The sequence below is a fragment of the Oncorhynchus keta genome, chromosome 19 (genome assembly GCF_023373465.1).
Source record: "Oncorhynchus keta strain PuntledgeMale-10-30-2019 chromosome 19, Oket_V2, whole genome shotgun sequence".
Classification (NCBI taxonomy): domain Eukaryota; kingdom Metazoa; phylum Chordata; class Actinopteri; order Salmoniformes; family Salmonidae; genus Oncorhynchus; species Oncorhynchus keta.
In genome coordinates this window covers 75,998,825-76,026,776 of record NC_068439.1, presented here as the reverse complement: position 1 = coordinate 76,026,776, position 27,952 = coordinate 75,998,825, and the positions used below count along the sequence as shown (strand labels likewise).

Here is a 27,952-nt window from a genome sequence, read left to right as displayed (position 1 = left end):
ATTTCAGTTCACTTCCTGAATTTACTGCCCTGATATGTGGAAAGAGGCAGCAGTTTCAAAGTGGATTGCGTCATCGATCAAGCCACAAGTTCACAAGTCTCTGAAATCTACATATGCATATATCACCCACAAGGCTCTTTAGGGTAAAGTATGGCTTTGACTTACCTGATGAAGAACGAGGCTGCAGCGGAGGGTGTGTGGCTGGTTTGGGTGGGGGTGGGCTGGGGCTGGGGTACGGTAGGAGTGATGTTGGCATAGTCGTAGATGGGGCTCCCAGGGGCAATGGGCATGTAGTTCCTGTATGGGTCAGGAGCCAAGCCCTGCGTCTGGACAGGGAGAGAAGAGGGAGGGGGTGGGTGGGAATAGAGGGATGGAGAGAGAGACATGAGCATCAACCAATGTGACAAAAAAAGTATACAAATTCTGCATCCAACTTCAATGTGTATGACCATGACTTGCTTTCAACAAACCAAAACATTTAGTGAAGTAAAAACCAAACATTGCAAGATAATTGCATATTTTCAAAAAACTAAACAAATTGCATAATATGCTCTCACAGTCAGAGAAGCCTGTTGGGGAACTCAGTTGAGTGACTGCTTTGGTTGATGTGGCTCCTGCATTTGTCAGCAGGAGTACCAAAAAGCTTAGGGAAAACACATCACGCAGGCCACTCCACAGCAGGAAATGACCTGTGTAACAATGCTACAGTTCGTTGTCACTCCATTTGCTGCAGCTGCAGGTTGGTAATCTTGGTCCTTTACTCTCACTGCTAGCTAGTCATTAGCTTATTAGCTTTGGTCATTAGCTTTGGTCATTAGCTTTGGCCTGATTACCGACTCACACTGCTACAATATGGTTATCGTTGAAAAACTGATAGAGTCCCATCCATTATCACTTGTTCTAATCATCTGTGACTAAAATATGAAATGACATAGGATATGTAATTCAACCAGATTGACGTGTAATATCAGAATGAGAGTGAACTTTTGAGTGTTGGACAAAACACAACAGTCGTTTGTCTGCCATTTGATTTAACAGAGATAAACCACTTGTGCCAATCATCTCATAGGCTACTGTATGTTCACAAGTCAACGCAGCCCTTCCCACAATCTTTATTTGGCCTTGTTCTTTCAAATGAGCCAGATGCATCTTTTAACGTGCTGTCTGCTTTCTGGTGACGCCTGTTGTTGGGGATGTGACATTTTTCTCTTTCTCTTTCTGTTTCATTTTTCTCTTTTAATTTCTCTCTCTCTCTCTCTCTCTCTCTCTCTCTCTCTCTCTCTCTCTCTCTCTCTCTCTCTCTCATCCCTTTAGTCTATAAGGAAATGAAGAAACTGGGGCAGGCATCCACTCTGTACTCATCACAGTGGATTACCGTGGCGATGTCTGCGGAGTGCCGACATTTGGCGGGGAGTCCATTATTCAGTTCTTTGACTGCGGCGTTGGCGCGGCAGCTAACAGGATTACAGAGACGCACGCCGTTCGCCCCTCCACGGAAGCGCCGCCACACAGAGAGAGGACGGAAGTAGTCAACAACAAAAAGCTGCCACACTGACACAGCCAAGACGCCCCCAGCTGCCACATTGTCACAGATGCCCCCTTATTGCTCTTAAAGTGATTCTAGGTCTCTGAGTAAAAGAAGGGCCAGTACCTGGTAGTTGTATATGTAAAATGTATGTTAATACAGGCAACTATAATTGTTGATGGCTAGCAATTTGATCTACTGCAGGGGTTGGCAACAGGCGGCCAGTGGACCAATTACCGGCCCCGGAGTGATTTCTTTTGGCCCCCCAAAGTGACATTTTTGACTGTAAAATTATTTTAATTCAGGAAACTGTTCCCAAGTATTCCCATGAATAACAAAAATAGACGTGGTGGTGTCTCAATGTAATAAAGGAATTATATGATTGTTATTATCAAATACAATCTATTTTTTGGGCTTAGTTGTGGTCAATTTGCAGTATACAAATTATTATCATAGTGTTCTACCGAACCACCTTCTCTGACAAAAATCGGCCCACGGCTGAACCTAGTTGCCTACCCCCGATCTACTGCTTTTCTGTTGGCAGTAACAGAGAAGTTGACTCAAACATAACAGTGGTCAGGGAATCATCATTTCTCATAGGTCAAGTTCTATTTTCTTTCAAATTGTTCCAATCCTAATGAAAAGAACAGTATTTTGGGGGGGTTTTTCCTAACAAACAGCGTCTTCCCCCAATCTATATATAATATTTACATTGAGATCATTTATAGAATTAAATACCTTATGAAAAAGGTAGAGCAAGCTGTTATTTCTTTGTTAATCTTTGGCATGTTACATCATCATCACCCCCCCAATCACCCTCCCCTCAATCATCCCCCACAATCACCCCCCACAAAGACTGCAAACATACGTATCTATATGGTTGTTGAAGCATGTCTACAGTACAAACAACAACAGTATTTGTTTGGTAACTTGTTTATCCACCCCAGAGGTAAACCATCTGCCGACTACACCTGATAGCAGTGCTATTTATATAACCCCTAACAGGAGCGCACTAGTCTGACAGACACATGTGACCATGGGAAGAGGCACCTTCAGTATGGCTTCAAAGGTGCCCTTCGTGACACACTCACGTTTTAATCATCTCCAGGGTGCCACTCATAGACGCTGTAGCATGTTTTCTTCTCATTCTATAGCATGGCAGTTTGAGTGAGCGTACCTGTACGTGACACGCGTGTGCTTAAACTACATATAAGATAATGGCAACAAGTAACCCAGATGCACTATGCTTCGCTATTTTTGTTTCCGAGCTTCAATGGAAGTCACAGTGAATAAGCCACGAGGAGGAATGTTGCAACTTGGAAGTCAGACCCAAATGGCTGATGGGTAGATAACGAGCTGTAGATTGTAGAATAATGTTGTCTCTTCCTCGCAGTGGAACAGATTACAGAGATCCAGAATCACTCAAACACCCACATCCCACTGAACACGACTGTATATATTACCAAAAACTCCTCTCACACATCCTATAATAATTCAAATGTAGAGGCTGGCCAGCAGAGCAGTAGCCTATTAATGGCCAGCAGAGCAGTAGCCTATTAATGGCCAGCAGAGCAGTAGCCTATTAATGGCCAGCAGGAGATCTACATTTGGGTCTAAATTGGAGGTCCATATTTTTATGATGTAACGGCTAGGTTATGGTGTTGGGTAAGGCAGTGGGTGTGAAGAGCCGGGGTGGCTGGGATGTTACCGGGGTGGCTGGGATGTTACCGGGGTGGCTGAGATGTTACCGGGGTGGCTGAGATGTTACCGGGGTGGCTGGGATGTTACCAGGGTGGCTGGGATGTTACCGGGGTGGCTGGGATGTTACCGGGGTGGCTGGGATGTTATCGGGGTGGCTGGGATGTTACCGGGGTGGCTGGGATGTTATCGGGGTGGCTGGGATGTTACCGGGGTGGCTGGGATGTTATCGGGGTGGCTAGGATGTTACCGGGGTGGCTGGGATGTTACCGGGGTGGCTGAGATGTTACCGGGGTGGCTGGGATGTTACCGGGGTGGCTGGGATGTTACCGGGATGGCTGGGATGTTATCGGGGTGGCTGGGATGTTACCACGGTGGCTGGGATGTTACCAGGGTGGCTGGGATGTTACCGGGGTGGCTGGGATGTTACCAGGGTGGCTGGGATGTTACCGGGGTGGCTGGGATGTTATCGGGGTGGCTGGGATGTTATCGGGGTGGCTAGGATGTTACCGGGGTGGCTGGGATGTTACCGGGGTGGCTGGGATGTTATCGGGGTGGCTAGGATGTTACCAGGGTGGCTGGGATGTTACCGGGGTGGCTGGGATGTTATCGGGGTGGCTGGGATGTTACCGGGGTGGCTGGGATGTTATCAGGGTGGCTAGGATGTTACCGGGGTGGCCGGGATGTTACCGGGGTGGCTGAGATGTTACCGGGGTGGCTGGGATGTTACCGGGGTGGCTGGGATGTTATCGGGGTGGCTGGGATGTTATCGGGGTGGCTGGGATGTTACCAGGGTGGCTGGGATGTTACCAGGGTGGCTGGGATGTTACCGGGGTGGCTGGGATGTTACCGGGGTGGCTGGGATGTTACCGGGGTGGCTGGGATGTTACCGGGGTGGCTGGGATGTTACCAGGGTGGCTGGGATGTTACCGGGGTGGCTGGGATGTTACCAGAGTCTGACAAATCCATACAGTACTGACCCTTTGCACCTCGAGGAACTAAAAGCAATAAGTCAAGTCACATGACTTAATGAATTATGGAACTGGGTCATATACGGTACTGTGGCGGCTGTTTGGCCTTGTGGTTCACCCGTTAGTCAATTCTACATTTTTTCAGCTCAGAATATATCATTTACGAGACTAGTATCTTTTCAGTGAGCGTGCTTTGCTATAATTCCTTGTTGTTAGTGTATGAGGCTTGAGATTTGTAGTTTTAGCATTCATAAGTAGAAAATGTTTCTCTCTTTTTTTCCATTCTCTTCTTATTCTCTTTCTCTCTCACTCCTTCCCTACCCCTGGGAGGTTGTTGTCCAACAGGGAGAATAACCGATTACATGTAAGATGTTTTTAAAAAACGGTAACTGTAATCTGTTACGTTAGCAGCAAACATATTGCAATCAGATTACACATACTTTTGAAAAACTAAATGATTACTTTGAAGATTACTTTTAAATTCAGAAAGGATGTTTGCGATATAATCTTTGACAATTTTCTGTTTTTCTCAATGACGTTCAAATCAACATTGAAAAAAGGAGCAAGTTTTAAGTTTGTTCCACCTGAGTGAGTCTGACCACAAGTCAGAGACCACTATGATATCAGAGACCACTAGGATGTCAGAGACCACTATGATGTCAGAGACCACTATGATGTCAGAGACCACTATGATGTCAGAGACCACTATGATATCAGAGACCACTATGATGACAGAGACCACTAGGATGTCAGAGACCACTATGATGTCAGAGACCACTATGATGTCAGAGACCACTATGATGACACACCAAATGTGTTTGATGGATCACGGGAAAAGAGCAGGTATAGGGTTTTGTAGGCTACAGTCCAAGCCATGTCTTCCAATGGTGCGACTACTGTCAGCATCCAAATATTATCCAACTTTAATAAACGTTTGGAGGTAAAGATGACAGCAGTGGTGTAGTCTACGGTGATACGGATATCACTTATTATTGATATATACTGTACATAGCGCATTGATGTGAAACAATGCTACTCTCTCATTTAACTATTTGTGCCTTACGGATTATGGTTGTTGTGGATGGCTAAATGTTTATTTGAACCCAATAATGTTTGAATTCAAGACGTTTAAGCTGCCTGTCAATCATTGTTTTTGAAACCAGTGGACAGCCAGTGAAAAATGTGCTCTAGCAGCAGCTGCATAGTGTGGACCCAGCCTATGGAATAAAAGTGAGGCTTTTATTGCTCAATCTAATTCATGCTGTTTAAAAAATATATATCCATAGGCCTAATGGACACATGCTCAAACTCACACACTTTTGATAGACTTAAAGGGGCAATCTGTAGTTTTATCCATTTTTGGACTTATAAATTATATATATATCCATTGACTCTTGACGAATATAACTTATAAATGCCTCATGAGCTTAGTTCAATTTTAAATGTAACAAACACTGTATAGCCTCATAACCTGGTTAAAACAATAATGTTGATATCATGGATGATCAGTCCTTGTAATTGTTTCATCTGTGGATTTGCCCTTTTAAAGAACTGCATATTATCAAGATATCAAAGTGTCACTAACAAAAAGGTAAACAATAGGCCCATAGAAAATGCAGCATGTGGCATTTGTTTTTCACTTTACTAGTGCTCAAAGCATGCCATTCCATGAGCGTAACATGTATTTTTCGACTCGAATCAATGAGCCCAATCAGTCTTCCATGACAACAAAATCATAAACAACAGAGTAGGGCTGTCTTATAAATCCTTAGTTTTGGGGTTATGATCAGGTTAAACAATTTTGTTAATTTATAATTCCATATTTCCGAATTCTATTCTTGAAGATCAAGGGGTATAACATATTGGAATGACTGGAATTGCGATAGACTTTGGTTTTTAATGTAAAGATAAATTGAATCGTATTATTATATGTAGTAGAAAGCGATGGGTTAGAAGAAGCCTACATAACCAACCCATAAAGTCAAATGTAACATCCATATATGGCCAGCTATGTAAACTTTAACATTAATTTATCCAATTAATTAATTAATTAAATTGGTAACATACAATTTTGTCTTCTTCTAATGCTTCTTAACGGGAAAGTCATCTAAAAGTATCTGAATGTAATCAGATTATGTTACTGATTTTGGGGTAATCCAAAAGTTATGTTACCGATTACCATTTTGGAAGAGTAACTAGTAACTGTACCGGATTACATGTAGAAAGAAACCTACCCAACCCTGGAGGTGTGCAATATTGGCACGGCTGTTCCAGAGCAGACCCAGGTACTGATGACAGCGGGAAGGTCACTCTGGGCAACAAGAAACGCTTAAAAAAATGCTCACGAAATGTGATACCTATGGGACTAATTGAGAGGGAGGAACCCTACAGTGTGCCTGCCATTTGGGTTGGCTCAAAGTGACCTGTTGGTGATTTGAAGTAGAAAGGAAACAACTTTTTTTGTCGATCAAACCTTTCACAGTTTGTGAGGCTGTTTTTCTGCACCTGGTTTTCAACATTGTGCAAAAAATACATCTTTGATCGGCAATTCACCCTCTTGATCCTTTTCTGCTTGTCAACTAAGTCTGATAAAAAACCCAGGTGTAGGCTACAAAATAGAAATTAAACTAATAATATAGCTTGCTTTGTTGGTATGTGTCTAGTCCTTCTCTGTTCCCAGTAATCAAACATTTTAGTCTTAGTAAATTCAATGTTTAGTGAATGGAACAATTTCTTTGATGGAAAATGCTTATATTCATCTAATTAATACTCCTATATCTGTCTGTATATTTCAGCATGGTACACTGAAATGACCACAGACCCTTCTCGGAATCCTCATCTTTGATCGTGTCCTTCATAATCAGAGCCCGGTCCAAAATGGGGGAAGCCAGTGAAGCGTGAGGTGTGCCCACTCCTCCACTCAACCCAAGCCAAGCCTCCCAGATGGATGTCAGACGTGCTTATTCACCTCAGGTGAGAACCAGGCCCCATCTGTCAGCACAGAGAGGAGGGAGGCATGATCCTGGCTTCCTTTTCCTTTGTGTTCTCTTCCATTTGTCCTTCCCTTGTTTCTCTCAGTCTCAACATAAACCAACACCTTTCTCTCTCCTCTGAGAATTTGGTGAGTCACTTTTCTGGTAGAGGCAGCATTCGAAGGCTGCAGACGGCATTGAACCATCTGGCTCGGCCGAATGGGGTGGTGTCTCCTTAGAGCATTACTGACACGTCTCTTTGTCTCCAGTGCCCTCGCCTACCTCCTCCCTAATTAAATCATATCTATAAGGTGTCGGAAACGTTCCACAGGGATGTTGGTCCATGCTGAAGTGATGGTATCATGCAGTTGATACAGATTGGATGGCGGTACATTCATGCTGCAAACAGCCCGTTCCATCTCATCCCAAAGATGCTCTATTGGGTGGAGGTCTTGGGACTGACCAGGCCACTCAGGTAAACTGAACTCGCTGTTATGTTCCATGCAATGTTTTTCCACTCTTCTTCTTGTTTCTTGCTTTTAGCTGATAGGAGTGGAACCGGGTGTGGTCGTCTGCTGCAATAGCCTTTCCGTGACAAGGATCGACGAGTTGTGCATTCCGAGATGCCGTGCTCACACCACTGTTGTAATGTGCCGTTATATATATCTGTTTGTGGCCCGCCTGTTAGCTTGCACGATTCTTGCCATTCTCCTTCGACCTCTCTCATCAACGAGCTGTTTTGGCTCAAAGGGTCACCACTGGCTGGATATTTTGTGTTTGTTGCACCATTCTCGGTAAACCCTAGACACTGTTCTGGGTGAAAAGCCCAGGAGGACGGCCGTTTCTGAGATACTGGACCCGGCGCGCCTGGCAACGGCAATTATACCACTGTCAAAGTCACAGGTTACAGATTTTGCCCATTCTAACACTCAATAGAACAGTAACTGAATGTCTTGATGCCTGCCTGCCTGCTTTATATAGCAAGCCACGGCCACTTGACTCACTGTCTGTAGGAGCGATCCATTTTCAAGAGTTGTCTACCTAAAAACTGTCTGGTGAGTGTAGATCAATACACAGACACACACACACACACACACACACACACACACACACACACACACACACACACACACACACACACACACACACACACACACACACACACACACACACACACACACACACACACACACACACACACACACCCCACCCATCCACACACACACCCCACACACACACCCCACCCGCCCACAGACACATCCCACAGCTACTCACATACACGCACCCACATGGCCCCCACCCACCCACAGACACACACACCACCCGCTCACAGACACACACACCACCCGCTCACAGACACACACACCTGCCATACGTCCACTGAAAGGTCCCTGCAGGGGCACTCAATTCTCTGAGGTGTCCAACTCAGGTTTTTGTGTAATTGGGATGCGATGTGCCAGCTCTAGGTCTAATTGCTTTCAGACACCGAGGAGGAATAGGGGATACGATTGGCTGCCTTAAACGGCACACGTTCAATCAAAAGCATTAGCTGTCCAACTCTTGGCAGCACAGAGGCACTTGTTGACATTGGAGGGAGTGGATGCTAACAGATACACAGAAAATAAACATTGAGAACAGATTGCCTGTAAGTCCCAACAGCATAGCAAATGAACATACAACATACTTAGGATCATTATTATACAATACATACTGGGTGGATACACGTTCATACTATTGTTTTCAAAAGGAGACAAATATTTTCTTAGGTTTTTAGAACACACATTGGGATATCAGGTGAGATGTTAAGAGACAAATTATCATAGTAGTCAAACCATCCTCCATTTCTTTTATTGTGAAATTCAAAGCAATTCTATTCAATCAGAAAATACATACTTAAAAGGTATCTGACTGGGTAGAGAGGTTCCAGAGAGGAAGAGGAGAAGCGAGAGGTTTCACTTTTGCCAAAAATCTGTCTAAAATAAGCCATATGAGCTTATTTTGGACCTAGACTTGTCACCTGCCTTCCTGCCTTTGGGACAACGACTCCCATTGTTAGGGCGGAGACAAGAGCATCTCGTAATTATATACAGAGCTCAGTTCTATCCGCTGTAAAACAAGCTCTGACCAGAGGCTACCATTAGGCATAGAGGTCAGCCCTCACTATTGTAGCTGTCAATCGACACAAAAGACAGAAGATAAGCCAATCAGAGCTGTTCTCTGGTCCATCAGTCGTCTCGATGTCATCCTCCACACCCAAATCGTCCAATCAATCAAACCACTCAGTTTCTCATCCGTTTCTTCTCTTCAATCAAGAGAAATTGGCATTAATCCCATTCTGACCCACAGCCTCCTCCTCCACTTCGCCGCAACACGCACTTAATGCCGTTGTCCAGCACTTCACAAATCTCGCCCGCGATCAATAGCGACCATTCTCTCTGTAGATTCTACAATGACCTCAGACAACATTTGCATATCCAATCCTCTCCCCATTGATTTCTGGCCCTCATTACAACCCCATTACAAACAGGACTGTGATGCCTAATCTATAGGAGTGCCTCTATGGAGGGGTATACAGTTTAAAGCATGGTTATGCTTTAGATCCCATGTGTCTGAAAGCAGTGTCTGAAACGAATCCAGACTCACTTGGCATGGTGGCGTGTGGCAGCCAGGAGACCATTCCCGTGTTCCCAAGTTTAATCAGCCCGTCACTGGAGTTGGGAGTTAGTTGGTACATGGATGGATGGTACTTGTGTGGCGGTGAGGTCAACAATGGACATCATCAGCGTGATAATCCTTCCGCATTGAGATGACCTAATGTTCAATCTCCGGATAGGAAGGTCAAGTGGTGTTTGGAAGGCTGTGATCCCGGCTCGGAGGGTATTGTGCTGGGCAATCTTGCTTGTTTAATGACTACTGATGCAGCCTTGGGGTGTACTTTATTGTCATGGCCGACATCTATCTACCTGGGTTTACCTAAGACTAACTGGACTGCCATCACAGGAGGTTGGTGGCACCTTAATCGGTGAGGACGGGATCGTGGTAATGGCTGGAGCGGAATAGGTAGAATGGTATCAAATACATAAAACACATAGTTTGATGTCATTCCATTCGCTCCGTTCCAGACATTATTATGAGCCGTCCTCGCCTCAGCAGCCCCCACCTACTGTCATCCTTTTTCAACGGGGATGAAGTCCGTCACTTGAATTGGCACTAGCCAAACAACCTTTAGAGTTGTTTATAAGAAAAGTGTAAAAAGGAAGCTGAATTGTGTTGCCTGTAACTCTCCGGTGATATGAACCTCAGCTTTGTTTACCTTCTGTGTTCCTCAGTGGACTGTGAGTCAGAGGGGATGGCATTTTAGTTTTGTACAGGCTAGATGATGTAGTGGTGTGTTAATTTCATTACGCCAATATATAGATAGTTCATATTTCTAGATCAGATAATGTCCTGAGAGGGATGCCCAAAACAGTACAAGGTGGATTAAAAGTTATCTGACTAACTACTATGCATGATTATTCTGCTATGAATGGAGTAGGAGGTAAATGTTAAAAAGATCATCTCTAAAATAAGTTATATGACAGAGACTCCCAACTCCACTGTTTATATTGAGCTATGGAGCAGGCACCTGCCTTGACACTGGTCATGTCGCCCCCGAGTCCTGACTAACACCCCAAATGACATCATCAGAGGGTGACATCTCATTCAGGCAGATGAAGGCCCCCTGTGGTGGCAGCCCTGTCATGTCACTTAACTGGAGTGGTATTCAAGACGCCTCAGCCTTGAACTAGGAGTGTGAATCATGATGATATGATTATAGGGCCAGCCATAAAATTAACACTGGGTCGTTTGATAAAGCCTAATTAATAAGTGGCCTGAAAAAAAAAGACATAAACTACAGTAGTTTCAGTCAAATACACACTATTCCAGAGAGCTGGAAATGTCATGCTTGGCAACCAAACTCCTAACAGAAGCCATGGATGGAGAAATAAGTCCTTTCCCATTGACCCTGGTCACAACTCCTAACCCTTTCTAGAGTCACAGTAATTCAAATTGTTCTGCGTTGCCAAGGTAACAGCAAAACCAAGGTCTTTTCTCAGACCTGAATGGTTTTGTCATAGCACATGGAGTATAAAAAAGTAGAATGTGTTACCGTGCAGCACTAACCAAAGTGAATGAAAATGGAGGACATTCTTGTTACCGTGCAGCACTAACCAAAGTGAATGAAAATGGAGGACATTCTTGTTACCGTGCAGCACTAACCAAAGTGAATGAAAATGGAGGACATTCTTGTTACCGTGCAGCACTAACCAAAGTGAATGAAAATGGAGGACATTCTTGTTACCGTGCAGCACTAACCAAAGTGAATGAAAATGGAGGACATTCTTGTTACCGTGCAGCACTAACCAAAGTGAATGAAAATGGAGGACATTCTTGTTACCATGCAGCACTAACCAAAGTGAATGAAAATGGAGGACAAATTCAAGGTGTCTTTTTTTGCCAAAAAAAATGATGCATTTCGGCCTACAGTGTTTACTAGGTAGCTATTAGTAAAACACAGGTCTGAATACATTTCATAATGCTTAAAAGACCGAAACTGTATGAATGAAGTCTAGCCCAAAATACCCTAACCTAAAGAAAACAAAAGAGAATATGAACTTACCATAGCAGAATGAGGATGATGATCCCTCCTGACACGAGAGACTCTCCACACTCCCTCCAGAAAGTGCTGTGGTATGGGAGTCACCGTGGACTTGGACCCTCCCATGTAGCTGCTCTGGATCCCACCCCAACCCTGGAGTCCCCCCCTGAACCTTTCCCCAGGAATCTGATCATAGAACCTGGGTGGCTGCTTGGCTGGCGAGTCCTCTATGGACCAGTCCTGGCAGGGTAGGGTGCCCACGCTGTGGGCGGCAGGGCGGGGGGTCAGCCCTGAGGAGAAGGCTCCAGGATGCAGGTCGGGCATGTCTCCGGTGAGGCCCAAGGCTTTCTGCAGGGCCAGGCGTCTCAGTTGGTGGAGGGCAGTGCCACAGACCTGGCAGGTGCTGTCCTCTCTAGCATACGGGCCCCTATGTGGACACTGGAGGTGCTGGAGCTTGTCGAACAGGAACACAGCGAAGCCCGGGTCCTGTGGAGAAACAATGAGATTAGAGTCAACCCACGAGTCAGATCTCAAATATTCAGGTTTGTTCAAGATCATTTCATTTTAGTTCATTTCTCTTATTTCTGATATGCTACTTATTCGAAAACATATATTGTACTATTCTATTAAATGAGAAACACATTACGTAGCCTACATACATGCAAGCACACACATACACACAGGCGGATACCGTCACAGAGAAGTGCACACCATCAAGAGCTAGGGTAGTCATGACTACCATATCCACTGATCAACTCAATGGCCTCAATGGAAGATGGGTATCCAAGAGTCTCAACGAATACAACACAGCTTCAGGAAACAGTTAGCTATATAAGGATGTGATGTGAGGGTTGACTCATAACCTGCAGTCCCCGTGGATATGGGTCATGAACTATTGAGGGAAAACAATGCATTGAAAATCCATAAATGTACAATTCTTGTTCAATTCATATCTATAGGCTACATTGAGGTTTTTCTTTCATTATTTGTATCTGGCGTTTTAAGGCCTAACTGTAGCGCACCAAATACACGGCAATTGCCAAATAATTTGGCAAAAAGGAAAACAGAGTTTATTTCAATAAGAGAAAAGCTGCGAAATAGAGAGTTTAAAATAAATTGAAGGGAGGGCCAGAACAGTAGCCTAATGTTTGGGAAAGATTTGGTAAAAGTGGTGAAAATAGAATGACAGCAGTGCCGGCTATGTCACGTGTGGTGATTGTGAGGCGATATAGACAACCTCAAAATGACACGTCAAGGGAACTGAGCTGATGTTGGGTAGTTTTCGCAGCTTTTATTTCCTTAAAAGCAGCCAAACTGATGTAATGTTTAGAGTTATTTAATTTTCTCCCCGGTCCCTAAACATCTTTGCTGCCCGAGAGAAGCAGAGATGAAAGATAAAACTTTACAGATGTCAACTAGATTGAAGCATTCATTCTATTGATTTATGACATTATTCTGGTGAGCAAGGGGTTAATTTAGTATTCTAGGGCAACAGAAGAGAAGCAACAAGCCCTGAATTTTTGCACTGAATAAAGGGTCTGAAACCTTATGTAAATAAAGTATTTCTGTTTTTATTTGTAATAAATTTGCTTACATTTCTAAAAACCTGTTTTTTGCTTTGTTATTATGGGGTATTATGGGTATATTGATGAGGAAATCAAATAATTTAATCAATTTTAGAATAAGGCTGTAACGTAACAAAATGTGGAAAAAGTCAAGGGGTCTGAATACTTTCTGAATGCACTATACTTGCCGGCTACCACCCGGTACTCAACCCTGCACCTTAGGGACTGCTTCCCTATGTATAGTATATATATAGTATATCTATAGTCATTTAACACTGGACACTTTAATAATGTTTACATACTGTTCTACCCACTTCATACAGTATGCATTGGACTAGTAACCGAAAGGTTGCAAGATCGAATCCCCGAGGTGACAAGGTAAAAACAAATCTGTCATTCAGCCCCTGGACAAGGCAGTTAACACACTGTTCCCTGGTAGGCTGTCATTGAAAATAAGAATTTGTTCTTAACTGACTTGCCTAGTTAAATAAATGTAAAATAAATAAATACAAAATAAAGTACAGTACCTTCAGAAAGTATTCATACCTCTTGAATTATGCCACATTTTGTTGTGTTACAGCCTGAAATTAAATAGTATAAAATACATGTTTCTCACCCGTCTACACACAATACCCCATAACGACAAAGTGAAAACATGTTTTTAGAAATGCTTGCAAATTTATTGAAAATGAAATGTAAAAAAATATCTCATTTACATAAGTATTCACACCCCTGAGTCAATACATAGAGTTAGAATCACCTTTGGCAGCTATGACATCTGTCTTCCTGGGTAAGTCTCTAAGATCTTTGCACACCTGGATTGTACAATATTTGCACATTATTCTTTAAAAAATGATTTAAGATCTGTCAAGTTGGTTGTTGATCTTTGCTAGACAGCCATTTGCAAGTCTTGCCATAGATTTTCAAGACAATTTCAGTCAACTAGGCCACCCAGGAACATTCAATGGCATCTTGGTAAGCAACTCCAGTGTATATCTGGCCTTGTGTTTTAGGTTATTGTCCTGCTGAAATGTGAATTTGTTGTAATGATGTGCACTGAGAGTCGGGAAACAAGTTCAGAGTGTTTTAATAAATAAAAGTAAAATAACACAAAACAAGAACACACGAATAACGCACAGAACTGACACAGGAATAGAAACAATGACGACTAGGGAAGAAACCAAAGGGAGGTGACATATATAGGTCAGGTTATCAAGGAAGTGATGGAGTCCAGGTGAGTGTCATTATGCGGCTAACGCTGGTGACAGGTGTGCGCCCTAACGAGGAGCCTGGTGACCTAAAGGCAGGAGAGGGAGCACATGTGACAAGAGTGGTACTCGGTGATGTGTTGTATTGGTTTTCTCAAAAACATAACGCTGTGTGTTGAGAACATAAACTTAATTTTTTTGCCAAATTTATTGCAGTTTTACTTTAGTGCCTTATTGCATACAGGATGCATGTTTTGGAATATTTTTATTCTATACAGGCTTCCACTCTGTCATTTAGATTAGGATTGTGGAGTAACTACAATGTGGTTGCTCCATCCTCAGTTTTCTCCTATCAAAGCCATCACAGTCAAATCTGTAACTGTTTTAAAGTAACCATTGGCCTCACGGTGAAATCCCTGAGCGGTTTCCTTCCTCTCCGGCAACTGAGTTAGGAAGGACGCCTGTAACTTTGTAGTGACTGGATGTATTGATACACCATCCAAAGTGTAATTAATAACTTCACCATGCTCAAAGGGATATTCAATGTCTGTTTTTTTACCCATCTACCAATAGATGTCCTTGTTTTTGAGGCATTGGAAAACTTTACTGTTATATGTGGTTCAATCTGTGTTTGAAAATCACTGCTCAACTGAGGGACCTTACTGATAATTGTATGTGTGGCGTACAGAGATGAGGTAGTCATAAACAAATCATGTTAAACACCACTATTGCACACAGAGTGAGTCCATACAATTTATTATGTGACTTATTAAGAAAATATTTACTCCTGAACATATCTAGGCTTGCCATAAGAAAAGGGTTGATTAATTACTGACTCAAGACATTTCAGCTTCTCATCTTTAATAAATATATATATATATTTTTTAATATATTTAATATATTTTACTTTGACATTATGGAATATTGTGTGTAGGACAGTGACACAAAATCTCAACTTAATTAATTTTACATTCAGGCTGTAACAGAACAAAATGTGTAAAAAGTGAAGGGGATACTTTCTGAAGGTCTATATGTATATACTGTATTCTAGTCAAGGCTCATCCTATATAACTACTGCTGTACTCACCTTTTTTTATTAATATAATAATACGAGTGTCTATACACAAATCAAATCAAATCAAATGTATTTATATAGCCCTTCGTACATCAGCTGATATCTCAAAGTGCTGTACAGAAACCCAGCCTAAAACCCCAAACAGCAAGCAATGCAGGTGTAGAAGCACACAATCATATACATATACATTTATATTGCTCGTTCTAATATTTCAAATTGTCTTCATTCCTTTATTTTTCTTTGTTTAATGTTTGTATTGTTTAGCTATTACTGCACTGCTAGGAGCATAATCCTTTTGTTACACCCACAATAACATCTGCAAAATATGTGTACGTGACCAATCAAAATGTATTTTATGTATCTAATTATAGAACAGTTGACTAACAAATAGCCTACCGAAATGTTGGAAATCCTAAGCAGAACATAGGCCTACCTAAAAGCCTGTCAAAAAAATCTCTCCGCCATCTCTGACTGTACAGCGCATTTTCTATATCCGCAGATGGTTAACAGTAATTGTGGGCAGGTGAGGGTGAACAAACATCTGACCCGCACATCACTAAAGGACGTTACAGAAAACTTTTCAGACCAAGACATTTAGAGACTACCTAAGGGCTCAGATCGGTAAAAAAAGAATCCTTCCTTAGCAGAAAAGAGAATGAGGCAGAGAGGAAGGATAACACAGGCAACAAACATTTCTTTTGCTCAAAGGTTTCCTTCCTTGATGGGTGGTGTAAGATATCTGTAGGGGTAAATATGAGCCAAGAGAAAGAGCTGAAAAACACCCGCTGTACTGTACTACCTTAACATCCGATAGAGAACATATTTTTACAGAATAGGGTAGTTCAACAATGTCTAGTAATATCAACACAACAGTTTGTTGAGTAGTCATGAGGGATAGATGACTGAACTCATCGCTAGACACCTTTATAAAGGAAATAAACGCAGCTGAACACATCTATTACCATCACCAACATTCAAACACTGTGAGTGAAACGTTTCCCTTTTAAATCATTATTCAAACACCTTCCCAAGAAGTCCTGATGCTGAACAGTGAACTTGAACGCACACTGAACTCACGACAGCTGCTCGCAGTACCTCAACAACACACAATGCACAACTTCTCTATCCTCGCACTGGACATTGTATAAAAGTTGATTTAAGGTTGGTAATAAACTGCGCTTGGCCCTGCCTGCGGTTGTGTCTCAGGCGTGGGTGCAGGGGCGGGGGTGTGAGCGGGAGTTCCCCTCCTATATGTCACTGAGGTTTATGTTGTGTTGGAGTGAGCCGGAGGTCAGGAGCAGAAAGAGCCATCCTCAGCAACAGTGCTTGGTGATTGAGTGCTTTTGTCTGGGGCAGGGGAGCATGGGAGTGGACTGACAGGGGGTTGGGGTCTGGTGGACAGGCTTTGCCAGATGCTGCAATCTGTTCAGGGCTCCAGGGAGCTCTGCGTTCCAACGACCAGTTCGTTATCTGACTTTGATAACTTTTTGGGATTAAAAAAAACATTGTTGAGAATGTCTCTTGTGTTTTTGTGCACAATGTCATGTGAGAGGAATGAGTGGTTCTTCATAAATAGACAGCCTTATCACATGAGACACGATTGGTGGATGAGAAACCAAAATCCAATGGGACCCAAACTTTAAAAAAGCCCAATTGAGTTAGTTATTGCCATCTGTCTGGAGTAATAATCCCATTTCTACGCCTTCTGGAGGAAGCGTCCTTAATGAATTTACACCATGGGACTTAACTTGCAAAACAACCAGGAGAGAATGACTTATGGTTATTGATGACAGTGTCAACAGTGTAGAGAATGAGACCTGCAGTACTGTCACCTGGGTTAGGAGAGGCTTCTCTTTATAGATATCTCTGAGGACAATACACCTGGGTTAGGAGTGGCTTCTCTTTATAGATCTCTCTGAGGACAATACACCTGGGTTTGGAGTGGCTTCTCTTTATAGATATCTCTGAGGACAATACACCTGGGTTAGGAGTGGCTTCTCTTTATAGTTCTCTCTGAGGACAATACACCTGGGTTAGGAGTGGCTTCTCTTTATAGATATCTCTGAGGACAATACACCTGGGTTAGGAGTGGCTTCTCTTTATAGATATCTCTGAGGACAATACACCTGGGTTAGGAGTGGCTTCTCTTTATAGTTATCTCTGAGGACAATACACCTGGGTTAGGAGTGGCTTCTCTTTATAGTTCTCTCTGAGGACAATACACCTGGGTTAGGAGTGGCTTCTCTTTATAGTTCTCTCTGAGGACAATACACCTGGGTTAGGAGTGGCTTCTCTTTATAGTTCTCTCTGAGGACAATACACCTGGGTTAGGAGTGGCTTCTCTTTATAGATCTCTGAGGACAATACACCTGGGTTAGGAGTGGCTTCTCTTTATAGTTCTCTCTGAGGACAATACACCTGGGTTAGGAGTGGCTTCTCTTTATAGATCTCTCTGAGGACAATACACCTGGGTTAGGAGTGGCTTCTCTTTATAGTTCTCTCTGAGGACAATACACGTGTTCAAACAGTATTGGAAGTTATGCTCAGACATACATACAAATACTGTGTGTAAACTGTATAGGTTTCTGATTTATAGTTCTTATAGGACAATACACCAAAGAGATGGTTTCTCTTTATAGTTCTCTCTGAGGACAATACACCTGAGTTACAGTGATATGCAGGGACTCTTTATAGTTCTTTCTGAGGAAAATACATGGTTAGGGACTCTCTTTATAGTTTCTGATTACAGTTATGGAGTGGCTTCTCTTATAGATCTCTCTGAGGACAATACACCTGGGTTAGGAGTGATTCTCTTTATAGATCTCTCTGAGGACAATACATGACAGGGACTAAGAGATGGCTTCTCTTTATAGTTGATCTGAGGACTAAGAGATGTACACGATGTTCAAACAGTATTAAGTTATGTTTCAGACATACATACAAATACTGATATGAAGGGACTAAGAGATGTTTCTGATTACAGTGAAATTATAGGGGACAAAGAGATGTTTCTGATTACAGTGATATGGCAGGGGCTAAGATATGTTTCTGATTACAGTGATATGACAGGGACTAAGAGATGTTTCTAATTACAGTGATATGACAGGGACTAAGAGATGTTTCTGATTACAGTGATATGACAGGGACTAAGAGATGTTTCTGATTACAGTGATATGACAGGGACTAAGAGATGTTTCTGATTACAGTGATATGACAGGGACTAAGAGATGTTTCTGATTACAGTGATATAACAGGGGACTAAGAGATGTTTCTGATGACAGTGATATGACAGGGACTAAGAGATGTTTCTGATTACAGTGATATGGCAGGGACTAAGAGATGTTTCTGATTACAGTGATATGACAGGGACTAAGAGATGTTTCTGATGACAGTGATATGACAGGGACTAAGAGATGTTTCTGATTACAGTGATATGACAGGGGACTAAGAGATGTTTCTGATTACAGTGATATGACAGGGACTAAGAGATGTTTCTGATTACAGTGATATGACAGGGACTAAGAGATGTTTCTGATGACAGTGATATGACAGGGACTAAGAGAAGTTTCTGATTACAGTTTTATGACAAGGGACTAATAGATGTTTCTGATTACAATGATATGACAGGGACTGTCTTGCTGCTTTTTGTTCTATGTTGCTCTGTCTGTATGCTACGTCTTGCTTGTCCTATGTTGCTCTGTCTGTATGCTATGTCTTGCTTGTCCTATGTTGCTATGTTGCTATGTCTATGGTGCTATTGTCTATATTGTAATTGTTTTTAATAACCTGCCCAGGGACTGCGGTTGAAAATTAGCCGGCTGGCTAAAACCGGCACTTTTACTGAAATGTTGATTAATGTGCACTGTCCCTGTAAAAATAAAATAAACTAAACTAAACTAAAAAACTAAGAGACGACTACTGTTTCCAACATACATTCAATCCCAGTCTTCATGTTCTCTGCTTTCTGTCCGCTTCCTTCTCTTTACAAACAGACCAGAGGGGAAATAGAAGGTTTACACTATACAGCAGCAAGGATACAACAGCAAATTCTAATCTATACTTTCTCACACAAGTGTGTCTCCTGCACAGTTTATGGACTTCCTACCACAGCCTGTTGAGTTAAGCCGTTAACTAGCCACACAATGCGGCCATGTTTTCTTAAACTCCTAAACGCCTACACATACAAATGCGGGTACTGCGTCGTTAACAGTCGATGCCCAGGGTATTTAAACAACAAAACAATGTTGTTTCCCCTTTCTCCCTTCTCCTAATGCTTGAGAAACTGTTGAGACAGACCTGACTATTCTTTCTAAATTGGCCCCTGGTACAGTGGTTTTACAGTGGACCAGCTGGAGTCTGTGCGACTACTAACCTCCTTGCCCCTTACTTTCCCACAGCTACTATGAGGCCAACAGAATTACCTTTTGCATGTTTTATCAGATGTAGAGATGGAGGTCAGGAAATAATAGCCCTATCTTATACCACACAAAGCCCAAATACTTTCTTCCCCCAAAAATCAATACATTTGGGCGGTCAATTGGTTAGAAACAAAACGAAAGTATGAAATATAAATACCAGTAGCATATGAAATATTGATGAAAAGCATGGAAACATTTTGGATTGGAAAGCTGTCTTTACAACTGAATAACCTATATGTAAAAGTTATACAAATGTACAATAACACTTGCTCTACTTTATCTAAAGTTTGATCACATTCTTCCATCACATAGTGGCTAAAGATATAGTCCTTGTTATAGAAACATATCATTTGTAAAAAATAAACAACAACACATGCATAAACAGTATATACAGTTGAAATCGGAAGTTTACATACACTTACGTTGGAGTCAATAAAACTTATTTTCCACCAATCCACAAATGTCTTGTTAACAAACTATAGTTTTGGCAAGTCGGTTAGGACATCTACTTTGTGCATGACACAAGTCATTTGTCCAACAATTGTTGACAGACACATTATTTCACTTATAATTCACTTTATCACAATTCCAGTGGGTCAGAAGTTTACGTACACTAAGTTGACTGGGCCTTTAAACAGCTTGGAAAATTCCAGAAAATGATGTCGTGGCTTCAGAAGCTTCTAATAGGCTAATAGGCTACCTTGTGAAGATGCTGGAGGAAACAGGTACAAAAGTATCTATATCCACAGTAAAACAAGTTATATATCGACATAACCTTGAAAGCCCTCTCAGCAAGGAAGAAGTCACTGCTCCAAAACCGCCATAAAAAAAGTCAGACTACAATTTGCAACTGCACATGGGGACAAATATGGGACTTTTTGGAGAAATGTCCTCTGGTCTGATGAAACAAAAATAGAACTGTTTGGCCATAATGACCATCATTATGTTTTGAGGGAAAAGGGGTAGGCTTGTAAGCCGAAGAATACCATCCCAACCGTGAAAAACTGAGATTAAATGTATTTGGCTAAGGTGTATGTAAACTTCTAACTATATATATATATATATATATATATATATATATATATACACACACACACACACACACACACACACACACACACACACACACACACACACACACACACACACACACACACACACACACACACACACACACACACACACACATTTATATACACATATAGAGCCATAGGCCTTTATACTAGGATTGCATTCAACTGTGATCATTATGGCACATGGCAGTCATATGGTTCAGCACATGGAAGGATCATTTCCCACCTAAATGTCATTTATAACATGTTTGAACATGGACAACTAAGTACACTTAAGCAATGAGGCCTGAGGAGGTGTGGCATACGGCCAATATACCACAGCTAACGGCTGTTCTTACGCACAACACAAAAGCCCTTAGCCGTGGTATATACCACAAACCCCCGAGGTGCCTTTTTGCTATTATAAACTGGTTACAAACATAATTAGAGCAGTAAAAATAAATGTTTGTCATACATATACCACAGCTGTCAGCCAATCAGCATTCAGGGCTCGAACCACCCAATTTATAATATAGTTTATATCACTGCATTCAATATCAAGTAAAACAAATAGCGAACATTTGCACCTGAACTGAACATTAGAGAATCAAGTTTTTTTTTTTTTTACCTTAAATTCTCGGCCCTAACAGGTCTTATACCAGCTCTTATTTTCTCTCCCGACAGTAGTCCTCTCCAAAAACACCAGCAGGCAGGTGAGCCCACAAGCGCGAGCAAGGACCTTTTCCAAGAGCGGGAAGAAGTTCCTCAGCGTGCTATCTACTTAACTTTTCCAAAACTAACTAAACAGAGACGAACATAGTGGTCTCTACTCTCTCACAATGTAAATCACAAAGCCTCTCTCATTCACAGATGACAGTTGGGCGTTCCAGCAGCAGTTGTGGCGGCTGTTGACACTTCAATGAACAAAGATTATCCAAAGTCCACTACTACCGTGTCGCAAAGTCACTAGTTTATTCTATTCTCATTTATTTTAGACTATCATATGAGAAATTGCTGAATGTTGTCTCTCGCGAGTGTATCGGCAATTTGCGAATATGTCCTTGGATACATGATACAACTGTAGGTTAAAAAGTAATTACATGTTCACTGAGTTGGACTTAATAATGGATATATAATTTGATTACCTACCAGTATTTTCCTCAAGGTTAAATGATATTTGTTGGGTAGTTCTATTTCTACCCTCTCTAAGTTGTTTTCCTAGTTGCTCTGTCTTTCCAGGCTGCATAGACCTAGGCCTACAGAATAACCTGCTGCTTTTATTGTTAAACACACACATTATTCACCTATCAAAAGGTTCATACACATTTAAATGTCATATACAGCAAATTAAATACATAAAATTAAATATTATGGCAAAGGGTGATGCAAAAAAAATATACCAATGATCTATAATACATAATAATAATAAATGGAGTAAGTAAACAAACAAAAAAGAACACCCAAAATGGACTAAATATAATACATTTGCACCTGTGTAAACACTGCTCTATAAGGGCACTGCGCTGTAAGGACACTGCTCTGTAAGGACACTGCTCTGTAAGGACACTGCTCTATAAGGGCACTGCGCTGTAAGGACACTGCTCTGTAAGGACACTGCTCTATAAGGGCACTGCTCTGTAAGGACACTGCTCTGTAAGGACACTGCTCTATAAGGGCACTGCTCTGTAAGGACACTGCTCTGTAAGGACACTGCTCTGTAAGGACACTGCTCTGTAAGGACACTGCTCTATAAGGGCACTGCTCTGTAAGGACACTGCTCTGTAAGGACACTGCTCTGTAAGGACACTGCTCTATAAGGGCACTGCTCTGTAAGGACACTGCTCTGTAAGGACACTGCTCTGTAAGGACACTGCTCTGTAAGGACACTGCTCTGTAAGGACACTGCTCTATAAGGGCACTGCGCTGTAAGGACACTGCGCTGTAAGGACACTGCTCTGTAAGGACACTGCTCTATAAGGGCACTGCTCTGTAAGGACACTGCTCTGTAAGGACACTGCTCTGTAAGGACACTGCTCTGTAAGGACACTGCTCTATAAGGGCACTGCGCTGTAAGGACACTGCGCTGTAAGGACACTGCTCTGTAAGGACACTGCTCTGTAAGGACACTGCTCTGTAGGAACACTGCTCTGTAGGAACACTGCATTGTAGGAACACTGCTCTGTAAGGACACTGCTCTGTAGGAACACTGCTCTGTAAGGACACTGCTCTGTAGGAACACTGCTCTGTAAGGACACTGCTCTGTAAGAACACTGCTTGGCGAGGTTAGAACACTAGACTACATACAGTATGTCAAAAAAATAAACAGTGGAGAAACAAGTGTCAGCAAGCCTTGGCCAGCAGTGAAACTGCTCCAAAGTGTTGGGTTAATGTATGCTCCTAACATAAAGTCAGCAATCTGCCCGCAGATGCATCTTCATGGTGCCACAGGCCTGTATCCACTCTTATTCTGTCTGGCTGGGGGTTTAAAGCCCACGCTCCGGTCTCACAGGCTCATAATGCTATTCATTAATCGGGACCAGTCACTAATCAAGGCATGGTGGTATCCCTGTCCCATAGCAGCAGACGGGCGATTGTACAGCAAGCTGATGAAAGAATCAAAATCTCATCTAGTCTACTGATCTAGGACCCCCTTCATAAGGATGGCTGTTGGGAGCTGCTGGGAGCTGCTGGGAGCTGTTGGGAGCTGTTGGGGAGCTGCTGGGCGCTGGGAGCTGTTGGGGAGCTGATGGGAGCTCAGTGTGCTCTACCCCAGAGCTTACAGAATAAGGCGAACATAGGCTAATGATGGATGGTGATGGATGAGTTTGTGAGGGTTTTGGGGATTAGCTAGGTGCACTTCAGGAGATGTCTTCTCTAATGTTGACAGGTCCTTTTCACAATGTGGCAAGCTATTATGAGACTGAGTCAATTGTAAAATGGAATTCAAATCAAATCAAAGTTGATTGGTCGCGTACACAGATTTGTAGATGTTATCGCAGGTGCAGCGAAATGCAATTCATTGTGTGCCGTAAAGAGAACAAGTTCAGGCTTTGAGAAAGTGGGTCAGAGCCACACACAGACAGGTTAATATTGTTGGATGATTGGTTGTGTCCTGGTATACCAGTGTTTTTTTCCCTTTCTTTTGCCTTTAGCGCCAAGGTCTCACTGCAAACAGGAAGGTGAATTCCATAATGCCAACCACCCCACCCCACCCCACATACCCACCCCTCGCTCCCCAGCCACCCTCACATCATAGTGAAAACATAGAGCAGCCATGTTGTGCATATTCATAGGGCCAGCCAGATCCTAATTAAAAACGCTGTGTAGAACTCTCTGGCAGATTTCCAAAAGCTCTGCGGGGCTGGGGGGGGGGGGGTACTGAAACCCTCACTTGTACTGTCAGAGAAGACAATATACAATTCGCTATACAACCAGTAGATCTCACACAGGATTTAGGGGAAATGGGGGAGATGGGTGGTTAGTTGGGGGAGTGGGCATCTTCGCCGGAGGTTTCCTTTGTCAAACGTGTCACTCCATCTCCGGCTATACTCAGACTGTGACTGAGGTTCTGGCAGCACCGCTACAGTTGGTGGCCGCCGTCAAGGCAAATGCCAAGTGTCATTTTCTAATGGAGTTTTTCATTGTTTGACTGTATTGTCCGACACTCCTTCTCTCATCATAAACAAGTCCTCACATAAATGATAAAATAATAAAAAGTAACTGAAGAGAAAGTATGGAAGATATACCGTAACCACTCCAACTACAGTTGAAATGACCAATTGTTCAAAGGTTCCCTCCCACAGTTGGAAAATAAATCACTTTTGAGTGCAGTGGAGACGTGTGCAACAGCAAAGCGATCGGCTTGTAGTTTATATGCTAACAAATGTGTACGAGCGCTCTGGCAGAGTGCAGCACAGCGGCCTGAAAGTCCCCAGGGGAGGACAGGTTCCAGCTGTGCAAAGCAGAGACCCAACTCCCTAAACAGACAGCACATCGTGAGAGAAAGGTTCACTCCACACAGACAAAGAGGTGCGTAGGATGTGTAGAATGGCCTTCTTTGTCAACACTTCTAAACAGAGAGAGAATTTCCAAACAAATCCGGAGCATGTTAGTTATGTTCAGCAGACCTCCTCTGTTGACAAGGATTGTCGCCTTTTCAATTTGCCCCCCCCCCCCACTCCTTTTGTAAAATCAGCTTATTTTACCATTTCACCTAGACCCAACCCACTGTGCACACACCGGTTGAATCAACGTTGTTTCAACATCATTTGTCAACGTAGTGTGATGTGGAATCAATGTGGACGATACATTGGATTTGAAAGAAGTCATCAACCAGTAGTGTTTTCATCTCATTTCTACCAGCGTTGTAAACATAGAAATTAGGATAAAACTTTAACTTAAATACATTACCTTAACCTGACTAAAAAGCTTGTTACGTCAATGTCATTTCAACATAATCATCAGAACTATGTACAGTATGTAAACGTTTTGAACAAACTACTATATTAATTAACCTACTCCATGATATTAAACATGGCAAATCAGAAGTCAATGCAGCCTACATAAACCCAACCTCACTCCAATTTTTTTTCTCCCACATACACCTTGTGTAAGAAAAGTTAGAGGTTACTTTCAACTATTCAATGTTATTTAGGTAGTCTATGTAAATGAATATGGAAGCTGATACGTTTATAGATGTGATGTCAGCTGAATCAAACACAGCTCGTTTCCGAAGCTAAGCAGGGTACAGGAAGGGATCTGAATGGGAGACTTTTTCTCAACGAAGTGCATTTACCCCTCATATACCAGTAGGAGTCACTGTACAGGCAGAAATCATTGGACTGTGGCTTCACATTTCATTTCAATATACCTGTTTATTTAGGTTGATAGCATGACGTTGAAACAATGACGTTTCATCAAACATACCATTCTATCAACATTAAAACAAGGTCAAATAAAATGTTGAATCAAATATGAAATTCAATATATTTTCAACCACATACTGTATGTATACTGAATATAGGATATTGAATTGCGTTAGGTTCTAGGTGGAACTTCACGCAATTTCAACGTATACATAATTCCGATGATTATGTCCAGATTATATTGAAGAAACAACCTGTTAGACAGTATTTCAATGTATGTTTTAGCCTAATTTCAATGTTTACACGCTGGTTGAAATTAGATGAAAACAATACTGGTTGATTACTTTTTCATGTCCCAATGTATTTTCCACATTTATGCCATGGTCCCAATACGTTTATAAATTGATTATGTTAAAACAACGTTGATTCAAACAATGTGGGTTAACGGGACTGTCCACATGAAAGGTTCCTAGCAGAAGTCTTAAGATAATTGAATAACCATCTTCCTTCCTTTTAGCAAGATATGAAAGAAACAGGAAACAAGCCAATCCCACAGATTCACATTGTGGTCTGTGTTCTTAAAACCACCCATTGATGCGTTTAAAGAACATATTGACCAAAGGATGTTTTACACTGTGGCTCCAGTTTCAGAGGAAATTGAAGTAAAGTACTTTCCACAATGGGGCACACCCTTTCCTTGTTCTTTACTGCCCCTAGAAGAACTGTGGCGTGACTACCGATGACTACCGTGTTTGTTGTGGGTAGATGACTACACATTTGAATTGAGTTCAAATCATTATGACATAAGTATACCATCACTCAAAGACGACCTCCCTCTCTCTCTCTCTCTCTCTCTCTCTCTCTCTCTCTCTCTCCCGCCCTCTCTCTCTCTCTCTTCCGCCCTCTCTCTCTCTCGCCCTCTCTCTCTCTCTCTCTCTCTCTCTCTCTCTCTCTCTCTCTCTCTCACTCTCTCTCTCTCTCTCTTCCGCCCTCTCTCTCTCTCCCGCCCTCTCTCTCTCTCTCTCTCTTCCGCCCTCTCTCTCTCTCTCTCTCTCTCTCTTCCGCCCCCTCTCTCTCTCTCTCTTCCTTCCTCTCTCTCTCTCTCTCTCTCTCTCTCTCTCTCTCTCTTCCGCTCTCTCTCTCTCTCTCTTCCGCCCTCTCTCTCTCTCTCTCTCTCTCTCTCTCTCTCTCTCTCTCTCTCTCTCTCTCTCTCTCTCTCTCTCTCTCTCTTCCGCTCTCTCTCTCTCTCTCTCTCTCTCTCTCTCTCTCTCTCTCTCTCTCTCTCTCTCTCTTCCTCTCTCTCTCTCTCTCTCTCTCTCTCTCTCTCTCTCTCTCTCTCTCTCTCTCTCTCTCTCTCTCTCTCTCTCTCTCTCTCTCTCTCTCTCTCCTAATGTGTAGGTTCTTAAACTGTGCATGGATACCAATTAGCCTCGAGCTCCGATAAAACATTGCAGTACCCTAAAATGTACTGAGCACAATGTTGCCAACTATAGTAAGTGGACATGTTTATACAATACAACCTGTTGTAATGGAAATGGAATCCATTAATCAAAAACGGTATATAAACTGAGCAATTCAGTGCAGTTTTAGTTGATAGACATATGAAAGTACGGGATCCCTGGTTTGACTGAACAAGCAATATATACGGCTCAACTGGCACACAAATCCAGGCAACAGCAGGAAACAAGGCGACGGAAGGATAACGATGATAATGATACAGACGTAATTGACTATAAGAAGAGGGGGGAGGACGCTAATGGAGCATCTTAATAGAGCCATTACACCCTATTACAGTCACGTCCTGCCTTTTATCAAAGCTAATGGTAGTCATAATGGGGTAAGGTGACTCACAACCCCAGATATGAGATCAGTCTATTCAGAAATTATAACCCCTCCGCCTCGCCTTCCTCCACTTCCCAAGTCCGGGGCAACACTGTGATTCACAGCAGGTTCAATCCCATGCA

At 42.4% G+C, this 27,952-nt stretch overlaps 1 protein-coding gene across 2 annotated transcripts in view; it reads right to left on the bottom strand.

The window, feature by feature from the left end:
• The window catches only part of kif26aa (kinesin family member 26Aa), a 182,723-nt gene that overhangs the window by 95,471 nt on the left and 59,300 nt on the right, over positions 1 to 27,952 (bottom strand). For both annotated transcript variants that reach the window (XM_052471316.1, XM_052471317.1), the window contains exons 3-4: positions 11,827 to 12,291; positions 166 to 326 (exon numbers count right to left, since the gene is read on the bottom strand). In XM_052471316.1, the coding sequence (XP_052327276.1) occupies positions 166 to 326; positions 11,827 to 12,291 (626 nt within the window). The remainder of the gene's footprint in view (positions 1 to 165; positions 327 to 11,826; positions 12,292 to 27,952) is intronic.